The sequence below is a fragment of the Sceloporus undulatus genome, chromosome 3 (assembly GCF_019175285.1).
Source record: "Sceloporus undulatus isolate JIND9_A2432 ecotype Alabama chromosome 3, SceUnd_v1.1, whole genome shotgun sequence".
Taxonomy (NCBI): domain Eukaryota; kingdom Metazoa; phylum Chordata; class Lepidosauria; order Squamata; family Phrynosomatidae; genus Sceloporus; species Sceloporus undulatus.
The window spans coordinates 235678681-235689843 of record NC_056524.1 but is presented as its reverse complement, the minus strand read 5'-3'; the positions used below and the strand labels follow the sequence as shown (position 1 = coordinate 235689843).

The 11163-nt window shown below is 41.7% G+C and overlaps 1 protein-coding gene across 1 annotated transcript in view; it reads left to right on the top strand.

The window, feature by feature from the left end:
* ATR (ATR serine/threonine kinase) overlaps positions 1–11163 on the top strand; it is a 78823-nt gene that overhangs the window by 24180 nt on the left and 43480 nt on the right. The window contains exons 10-13 of the mRNA XM_042458525.1: positions 2047–2217; positions 5381–5575; positions 6161–6346; positions 7741–7833. Coding sequence (XP_042314459.1) covers positions 2047–2217; positions 5381–5575; positions 6161–6346; positions 7741–7833 — 645 coding nt within the window. The remainder of the gene's footprint in view (positions 1–2046; positions 2218–5380; positions 5576–6160; positions 6347–7740; positions 7834–11163) is intronic.

Genomic DNA, 11163 nt, shown 5'->3' with positions numbered 1-11163 from the left:
AATTGACACTTGGGTTATATTCTGTTTTAGGCCAGGCCAACCTGAAATTGCCTGACATCAGTTAGAGCTTAACCTACACTCCTATTATTATTATTTTTTTTATTATTATTATTATTATAGTTTATTTCTATAGCGCTGTAGATTTACACAGCGCTGTACATACAAATAATAAAATCGATAAAAATGAAATCTGCCAATGGCGTACATTCTACAAAATACATATAAGACAAAACATATAATACAAGATAGAATTAGATAAAATAAGCAGGCAACAATTAAAAATATAAATATCAAATATCCTAGGCTCCTTCCCTGTTCTTCCTGCCTTCACTTCAGCTTCATTCAACTGAGCTTAAAGCTGAAACATTCCAGTTTCAATTTTTCCTCACCTATTCCTTCTCTGTCACTACACTCATTTTCCCTCCTCCTCTTTCTTTCCAACCTTGGAAGTGGGGGAATTCTTTTCATTATAATTTGCATACAATTCTTAAAAAAGTTTTTTGGTTCAGTTTTTTATCTCCTGTTTTGCTGCAGGAGAACTTTTCACCAGGAGTAGAGTGCATCCTTCTTCCCCTTTTCCACCCCTTATGGTTCCCAATTCCCATCTTTCTTCCCTTCCCTGTATAGACAGTGTATTCAAGGCCCCTTCATGCTTTTATTGCATGCTTGTTCTGAGCTTGTCTCATAAGAAGGGATTATTCTAAGGCCAGCAATGATCCAAGGGCCATTTGGCCCTTCAAACCCCTCTTGGCCCAATCTGACCTCACAGCTTGTTGCTTAGAACCACTATAGTGGTTCCTTTCCCCCCTGGCATCCCATCAGGCCTCCCCTTGGTGTCCACATCAGCTGATTCTTTTCAGAGCAAGCAGCATAATGCTGCTACAGTAGTATACTTTAGCACTTACAGCAATAAAAATTAGCTCGACTTCCACAAGTTCCAAGGCAGCACGTGCAGTAGACCCATTGAGCTGTACCATCCAGTGAAACTGGATGATGTTTTGTTGATGGGTGATGTTTTGTTGGGGAAATCACTGGGATCTGATTCAGGGAGGAAGGTAGACCAAAGTGACTCTGAGACACACTGGTTAGGTCCTGATACATGTGGGCTCAACCATCACATGACTCTTCCAGGCTCCATCTTTTCCTGTATGCTCCTCCAAGTAGCTATTTTGAAGCAGTATGTGCTTCCATCAGGCACGTTTTGATCACAGGCCACTCAAGTGTCACAGCAGCCTCTGTTCAAACTGAGTCTTTAATTCATTTCAGTTTATATCCCATGGGTAGCATGGGCAAATTTTTGTGAGACCTACTCTGGGTCTTCTGCCATTGTTGCTTTAATCTCCATCCAACTGGTTTCATTGCTACCAGCTCCCTAATAAACCAGAGGGCTTGCTTGTCTCCTTCTCATGAGAGGGGATGGGCAAGGGTTATTCTGTCTACTACCCTGCGTCTGGCATCAGGAAACAGCCCTGAAAGCCATCAAGAATCCATTCAGATCCATAGGCCTCCAAGGACATCTTAATTGGCGCCTTTTGACTTGCACTCCATTATTTCCCTTCCAGCAAGAAGTTCATTTTGTATGTGTTTAACCACTCAGTTTATGGAGAGGAGAGTCCTCCAGCAGGTTGTGGGGCCTAGCTCTTACTCACAGCATTCCTTCTCATGATTGATGTTGGCTGTGGTAGATCTCAGTTGTGCATGGCTCCCTCCTGCATTGGATACACACTGTGAAAGTTTTTTTCTAGACTGCAGTGAAGGAGATCTCCATGCTCGCCCATAAAATAGCTATATCTTTATGGTTAAGAACATACAGGTCCTCTAGGGTTCTGCCAGCCATTGGTTCAGTAACACTTGTCTCTATTTCTGCTCTCGTTTTGTTTGTTTGTTTGTTTTGCTTTTTGTGCTGTCTGTGGAAAGATGGAGAGGGGCCTGGTAGGAAGTTAGCTTAAGATGAGATTGGCATGATCTGCTACCTATCCTGATTTGTAATGGATATTGATTTTTTTATGACAGAAATCACAGCAAATTTTATTTATCAATTCTTAGTTTTTAGTGGAATCTCTACACTCCAGCCAGTTGGCTATGATTTCCACCACACCATGCCAAAGCAGTGAAATGCAGAAACAAGAGGTTGCTCATCAAAGAGAGGCAGCTCTGGACATGTTATCTGAAATTGCCAATGTTTTTGATTTTCCAGATCTCAACCGTTTTCTCAATGTAAGTTTGTAATATTATATTCCAGAGTAAAAATAGTTTTTCCATGCATTTATCTCTTGAGTTTTGTAACACAACCTTCTAGGTTCACAAAATGTTACCTTTCTAAAACATTGATTACTTAACACCTTTTGGATTCTTACAATTGTTAATCTCAAAGAGAAAAGGGAGCTAAGAGGAGGACTGCTTCCCTCCCAAGTAGGGTTGCCATAATTCTCTGTTAAAAACCGGGACAAAATGTAGGACAAAATTTAGCCCAAAATATAGGACAATGGTAGGATAAAATTTAGCCCAAAATGTAGGACATTTAAGAAAAATGGAGGACCTTGAATGTCCTACATTTTGGGCTAAATTTTATCCTACCATAGTCCTATATTTTGGTCTAAATTTTGTCCTACATTTTGTCCCTGTTTTTAGTAGAGAATTATGGCAACCTTACTCCCAAGGCCTTTTGCCTTTCCTCCAATGCCTTTTCCCTTTTGGTGACAACCTAATCTTTTTGATCTTCCAGATTTATCTGGGAGGGCTTCTTTATCTTGCAGTAAAATATGTTTTGTGAAATATTTCTTTCAAGATTTGCAAGTTTCAGCCATCAGATGGATAGGGTTTGCATGAAATTTTATGTAAAACCAATCTAAAATGCCAAAATCTAGCTATATAATGCAGAATGAATGGCAAAATTGATGTGAGGACATATCAATAGATTATTTATACCTGTCTGAGTTCAGGTGAGAAGTAGTAGTAGGATTTTTTTTTAATTGAAAAGCCATTTGCTCATGAAGTGAGTTAAGCTTTTCTTTATCTGTGCTACACCATGTTATGCGAAGCACTTTTCTTCTGACTTTGCTCAGTTCTGGAATTAGAGCCAGGCTGGAGAGAAACATGCTTTCAACAAAGAAGTGAAGCAGAGTAAACTGAGGAACCCACATTGGTATTATATTTCTTTGCTTATGAGAGGCAATGCTGACAGTAGTACTGCTGTAGATTGGGGCTCACGGGTCAAATAAGCTTTTACTGAAGATCTCATTTGAAAGTTAATCCTGGTGGAAAGTTATCATAGATTTTACTCACTAAAAATAATGCTCAATAAAATGAAAGACAATAATGCTCAATAAAATGAAATGGTGGATTAACTCAGTCAAGTAAGCCACAGTTCTGCATTTGCAAGATCTGAGCAGGCCTATTGATATTGGGGGATTATAGAAGTCTCTCGTTCCTAGAGTCTCCACAAGTCAAAGCCAGCTTGATGGCAATTAACAAGAACAAAGCTAAGGGCGTTGGAAAAGGTTTCAATATAGCCAAGTAGAAATATCTTGCATACTTTGTATAAATTGAGACATTGTTGTTGTTGTTGTTGTTGTTGTTGTTGTTGTTGTTGTTATCCTTTATTTATGAAGCGCTGTAAATTTACACAGTGCTGTACAAACAATCATTTTAATTAGATGGTTCCCTGCCCTCGAGCTTACAATTTAAAAAGACATGACACAAAAGGAGAAGGGAGTGGTGGAGGGAAAGGGTAAGAGGTCCAGCAGTTCCTCTCTACCTCCAAGGCCTGGACCAAGGCAGATGGACTGAAGGGAGGGCTTGGCTTCATAATGGATGGTTAATCTTCTTCCAGGGAAAATACATATACAGTACATAGCAATACATGTACAGGAAATGGTTCGATAAACAGGCATCGAAAGAACATCAAATAGTACGCGACAATTATGCAATGCCTGGGAAGGCTTCTCGGAACAGGATGGTTTTCAACTCCGTTTTGAAGCTGGTTAAAGAAGTGATGGCTCTTGCTTGTGGGGGAAGAAGGTTCCAGGAGTGAGGGGCAGGAAGTGAAAAGGGGTGAATCTGGGATGGGGATTTTTTTGTAAAAGAATTGTCCCCACAAATGTGGGGCAACTTATCCATGGGTCAATCCAGGGAAAAGAGCTCACGGGAAGAGGAAGGAGAGACAGACTGTGTTTGGGACGGCCTGGTGAGGACCTGCTTCCCTCCTCACGGAGCCTTTCTCTTTTGGCCTGGACTGGACCTAAATATGTCTATTTCACAGACCAAGGAATTGACTTTATTCTCAAGGCTCAGGCCTTGGACAGTAAAATGTGCCTTGAACATATGCAGAATGCCCCCTGGTTTCCCCTACTCTCAGCCTAAACTGCCTGCAGTTGCCTTGACAGTGTGTTGCTGCTGGATCTTACACAGTGCTTTTCTGTAGCTGGGCTGAGGCCGTGACATGGGAAGTAGCAGCAGCAGCAAACCAAGTTTGTGCAGCCTTTTTCACTTTTTCGATTAAAATAGGTCTCTCCTCAACCTCCAATTCCCTGCTTATGGTTCTGACTGGCTCCCCGCTCCTGCTTAGGCTACCTGCTTGCAACTCATCTCATCGGAGATGACCCAAAACCTCCTCTAGCTGCTTTTGCCTTGCAAAGAAATGAGCAGAAGCGCTGCAGCCAGCGGCTGGTGTGCTTTCCAGGAGACAGGAGTGCACATACAAGTAGTGGCCAAGATTTTCCGCCAACAAACCTTTTAGTCTGCAGGGATGGGGCCTGTTCCAACCATAGTCTGCCTGTCTGCCCTGTGTGCCCTTTCCTCCTGAAAAAGACAGTGGTGGCAAACTCTGGCTGTAGGTGTTCATGTTCTCCAGGATCCAGGGAGCATGCCAGCCACCTGGCTGGGTTTTGTCCGCTTGCTCCTTTCCAAGACAGAAGCAGGTGAGGGGAAGAGGTTCTGGTTCTTCTTTGATGAGCTGAGGGGAAGTGATTAGGAGAGATCTATTTTAATCCCATGCTGAAAGGGTTGTTCATTTGGTTTGTTGCCACAGTTTCCCTTACCACAGCCTCAGCCTGACTCCAGAGAAGTGCTTTGTGGCTCCAGCAGCAACTCACTGCAAATGCAACTGCGGAGAGGGTAGGTTGGGTGGAGGGTGAGAAGGGGAACCAGGGTGCATTCTGCACATGTTCAAAGGCACCCTCTAGTCATTCTACCACTATTGAGCTGGTGTCTTGATGGGAATTGCTGTACAATGTATTGAAGGGTACAAGTTTAGAAAAAGCTGTGTTAGAATTTGTCATTGTTATTTACAAGGAATAGTCTTACTTACAAGTGTATCTTTACTGGAATGAATTGAAGAAAGTTACTTTTCAAATCAGTGGCTGTCTCTTTATTTTTCCAGAGGATTCTCCAAGTTCTTTTGCCTGACCTTGCTGCCAAGGCTAGTCCTGCAGCTTCTGTGCTTATCCGAACAATAGCAAAACAGCTAAATGTAAACCGCAGAGAGATTCTTATCAACAACTTCAAATACATCTTCTCTCATTTGGTCTGCTTCTGTAGCAAAGATTTGCTGGAGCGAGCACTTCACTATCTCAAGGTAATTTTGAGTGTTGTGCATAAGTGTTGGATCAGTGAGAGTGATAAAGTTTGTGGGTTGTATTGGAACACAAATAAATGATGTATTTTAAGATAAGCATTCACTACAAGCATAGTCAGTCTTTTAGGCATACCTAAAATATGCTGTGTTCTTCCTGCATCTGAAAAACAAATGGAAAATTATTCGGGGGGGGGGGGGGCAAACAATCGCTTAGTTAACATTCTCTGCTTTTACTGGATACATATCTGAAACTAAATCATTTTACTGAAGGATGCAGAGAACAGATTTTCTCCTGGAAAGGTAGTTTATTCCTGTTTGACTAATAAGTGGCTTGTTACTCTGTTCCAGTTAACACTTGTCATGGGTTGTAGAGTGCTACTGTTAGTTGGCCAAATCATGGCATTCTCCATATGTTGAACTGCAGCTGCTAATACCTCTCACCATTAGGGAAGAAGAATTGCACTCAAACAACATCTGAAGAGTTGCCTACTCTTGCTCTTCTGTAATCTCTCCACATCATGCATCTCGATAATATGCTTGTATATTACCAAGTTAATATTTTCCCCCATTGATGCTATTTTATAGAATGAAACAGAGATAGAATTGGGAAGCTTGCTGAGACAGGACTATCAAGGATTGCATAATGAATTATTGCTACGTATCGGAGAACACTACCAACAGGTTTTCAATGGCTTATCAATTCTGGCTTCTTTTGCTTCTAATGATGACCCGTATCAAGGACCAAAAGACATCACATCTCCTGAGCGAATGGTGAGTAGGAGCACCATCACAGTTTCCTTAATACCACTTGATGATGAGGAGGAGGAGGAGAATGATAATAATAAAAATATTTATTTTTTATCCACCTCTCCCTGTGCAGGAAACCACAATAAATAGCACAGCACATTAAATAAACAGTTAAAAGAACATATAGAACCAATGCATATTAAAACCCATCAATAGATACTTTAATATCATAATTTAAAAATAATCTGTATATGTCAGCCAGAAGAGACTGACCATTACTGCTGATTTAAACTCAAATAGCATGTTGGGCTGAGAAATCTCTTCTGGCAGGTCATTCCACAAACTTGGAGGAAAGGAATGTATACAGTTGCCGCGGAGGGGTAAAGTGAATATATGCGGAAGGGTGACTTCTGCTAATTGCAGTGGTGCATGCGCACAGGGGCACAGTGGAGACAACAGGGACTGTCCCTAATGGTGGCACAGCTATGTGCACGCACCACTGTTGGAAACAACACAGGTTTCCTGTCTGCAGATGCTTAAATCTGCAGATGGCAAGCCCCCAAATACCAAGGTCCCACTGTACTTACAGATTGAAATGACCCCCTATGACAGTATTGCTGGGCAGACTTGGCTTCCCAGCATCCAATCACAGTTCAGAAAGGCTGTGAGGAGGATTTGTGGGAGGATTAGAATAAAGGCAGGAGTGTGTGTCAGAGAGCTAGACGCAGTTGGTTGATTTGGTTAGTCTAGTCCAGTGGTCCCCAGACTGTGCCCTTTAAAAGCTTTTGGATGTCAGCACCCAGAAGCCTCAGCCATGTTGGCCAGTAGTTTGGGATTCTGGGAGCTGAAGTCCAAAATCCCCTAAAGAGCACAGTTTGGGGACCATTGGTCTACTCAGTGGTAATCCTGCTGAGAGATACTGTATATTAGAATGAAGGTTATTAAAGGCCTGTTACATGTTTGATGATAAAGTAACCATATTAAGCTTAAGATAACTCACACAAGATACTTTATTTCTTAATGTTATTCAATAAAAGTTACTGTTTATTTTACAATGGATGTCTCTGTCTCAAGTGATTTCTATAAGCTGTAAAGAAGAACTTCCACACTACCTAAAATATCAGAACTGGTTTGGTAAGAAACTTGGGACCCTGACCACTTGCACTTAGCAATAATTTGAGGGGGGGGAGAGTAGGGAAGTGTAAGTGACTAGGGCCCTTCTGTGGACAAGAGGTAAAAGTAACCTATGATACCTCCTTATTGAATAATTGCATTCCCCTCCATGGTGCAAATGAAATGGCGATAGGTCAAAATATTTTATTTTAAACTGCTTTCTGGAGTAGAAACTGAATGTGCAATGAAACATTGATAGTATTTCAGAATTGTCTCCAAGTATTTTTTTTAATTTAAATATTTAGGCTGATTATCTACAACCAAAATTGCTGGGCATTTTGGCCTTCTTCAATATGCAGTTATTGAGTTCCAGTGTTGGAATTGAAGATAAAAAAATGGTGAGTCAGCTTTCTGCCAAAGCCACTGAAGCAGTTTTGTTCTTTTGTGTTCTAATATAAATCATGATGGAGGAGCACTAACAAAGTCTAGTGTCAGAAACTTTGGAATGCTTAAACACCTGGGGCATACAGTGGTACATGCCTTGGTTACATCCCATTTGGACTACTGTAATGGGCTTTACATGGGGCTGCCTTTGAAAAGTGTTCGGAAAATCCAGCTAGTTCAAAGAGCTGCTGCCAGGCTGTTAATGGGCAGATTATAGAGACCATACAACGCCCCTGTTGAAACAGCTTCGTTGGCTGCCAGTTTGTTTCTGGGCACAATTCAAGGTGCCGTTTATTACCTATAAAGCCCTACATGGCTCAGGTCCACACTGTTTGGCAGACCCTTTCTCTTGGTATGAACTGGCCCGGACTATGAGATCCTCTGGAGAAGCCCTTCTCTCTGTCCCAACACCATCACAAACACGGTGGGGATGCGAGAGAGGGCCTTCTCGGTGGCTGCCCCTAGACTCTGGAACTCCCTGCCCAAGGAGATCAGAATGGCTCCCTCCATGATGGCCTTCCACCGGCCGGTGAAAACCTACCTGTTCACACAGGCATTTGAGGAATTGCTATAAGGACAGGCTGAGATGTTGGACCATTTTAAAAATTTGATACAATTTTTTCTCTATATATAGTTTTATCTTTTAAAATATGTTTTATTATTTTAATAACTACGGTATCTGTTTTAATACTGTAATAATTTAATTCCTTTTTAATTACATTTTTTAAAAATGTTTTTAATTGTACTATTTTTTAATGCTGTGAAGCCACTCTGAGTACCAGTCCTGGGAAAAGAGCGGGATACAAATAATAATAATAATAATAATAATAATAATAATAATAATAGCTCAATAGTAGTCTCCTAGTTAATACTGAAAAGATACTGTTTTTGGCAGTGTGGACTCTGAATATCTACATGCTTATCTTCTTTTTCAGCATTCCAAAGTTCTCTAGATGTTAGTTTAGTACATTACTTATTCACCGAGTCTGTGTTAAATACAAAACAGAAACTGGTGGACTTGAGGGAAATGAAGGTGTGGTTAGCACTATTTGCGAGTTTTGGGATATTTGATAGAACCCAGGTACCTTCACACTACACTATTATAACATAATCATTTCATTTTAACTGTGGAATAGGAAAGGTCACAGATTAACATAGACTACATCCTGTGCAGTTTGTAGTTTGGTGATGTGCTAGACCTGAGCCACTGTACTGTAGTGGTTTGAGTGTCAGACAAGGACTCCAGGAGACCAATGTTTGAATTTCATCTCAGCCATAGAAACACACTGGCTGATCCTGGACAAGTCCCTCTTAGCCTCAGAAGCAGACAAAGGCTAATCTTCTTGGAACAAATCTTACCAAGAAAGCTACATGACAGGATCACCTTAGACTCAGCAGAAGTTGGACTTGTAACTTGGTGGAACACAATGACAAGCAAGGTATTATTATTCCCTAGTTGAGAATTCTAAAGATCCCATTCTAAATGGCAAATCCTAGGATTCCATAGAATGTGACCTTGGCATTAAAGTGGAGTCATAGTGCTATAACTGTGTAATACATTGGTTCCCAAACCCTTTTGGGCCACTGCCCCCTTTCCTCTTGGGTGACAACCCTAATGTCTTCCAATGCCAACTTGCTGATATTAAGTTTACTATTCTGCTGCAAATTCAAAACAACCAATCTTGGTTTCTGCTGTCATGGCACCCAGTCACCTTGGGAGGAGCAACTGAGCAGCTGGCTGAACAGTGACTGAGAAGTCTCTCACCTGTGCCAGCCTTGCAATAAAGGCCGACGCAGGCGAGAAGCTTCTTAGTTGCTGCTTGACTGGTTGTTTGATCCCTTTGCACCTGGTCACCTTCAGAGCAGCAACTGAGCAGCTGGCTGGGCAGTGACCAAGAAGCCTCTCACCCATTCCAGCCTTGTGGCAAATACCAGTGTGGGCAAGAAGCTTCTTGGTCATTGCTCAGCCAGCTGCTCAGCTGCTGCTCCCAAGGTGACCATGTGCAAAGAATGATGCTTCTCATCAGTGAGGAAGGACTCTCAATCCTTCTTTCTTGGGGCAGAGACGGGTGCAGCCGGTGTGCATATAGTGGGTTTATAGAGGCCGTGTGCTCTGGACTAGAGTCTTGTGTGTACAGGGAAAGATATTTTAACTACAAGACGTGCTCCAAGGTGAAGAACTCTTTCCAAGAATCAATCCCAGATATTCCTCCCCCAGATACATCTTTTCCCAACACACAGTTTCTGCTACCTATTCCCTCCAAAACCTCCCACTCTCTACTATTCTTCTTAGGCTCTGCAGATTCAGGCCCATGGCCTCCCTGATTGAGTTTAGCCATCTGGCATGCAATCCTCTGCTCTTTCTGTTACTTTCTACCTTTCCTAGCATTATTATGTTTTCTAATGAGATATGCCTTCTCATAATATGGCCAAAGTACGACAGCCTCAGTTTCATCATCTTGACTTCCAGGAAGAGTTCAGGCTTTATCTGTTCCAGGACCCACTTGCTTGTCTTTTTGGCTGTTCACGGTGTCCTCCGCACTCTTCTCCAGCACTACATTTTGTCTTTATGTCAGCTTTTTTCACTATCCAGTTCTCACATCGGTAGAAAGATTCTAGAGCAGATCATTAAAAAGAGAGTCTGTGAACATCTAGAAAGCAATGCCATAATCACAAAAAGTCAACACGGGTTTCAGAGAAACAAGTCATGCCAGACAAACCTGATCTCTTTTTTTTGATAAAATTAACAGCTTGTTAGATTAAGGGAATGCTGTGGATATAGTATATCTTGATTTCAGTAAGGCCTTTGACAAAGTTCCTCATGATATTCTTGCAAACAAGCTTGTAAAATGTGGGCTAGACAAGGCAACTGTTACATGGATTTGTAATTGGTTGACCGGCTGAACCCAAAGGGTGCTCAACAATGGCTCCTTTTCATCCTGGAGAGAAGTGTCCAGTGGGGTCTCACAGGGGTCTGTCCTGGGCCCAGTGCTATTCAACATTTTTATCAATGACTTGGAGGACAAAATTCGGGGCATACTTATCAAATTTGGAGATGACACCAAATTAGGAGGAGTAGCTAATACCCCAGAGGACAGTATCAAAATTCAAAATGACCTGAACAGACTAGAAAACTGGGCCAAAGCTAACAAAATGAAATTCAACACGGAGAAATGTAAGGTACTGCACTTAGGGCGGAAAAATAAAATGCACAGATATAGGATGGGGGACACCTGTCTGAATGAAACTACGTGTGAAAGGGATCTAGGAGTCCAACTAGACCA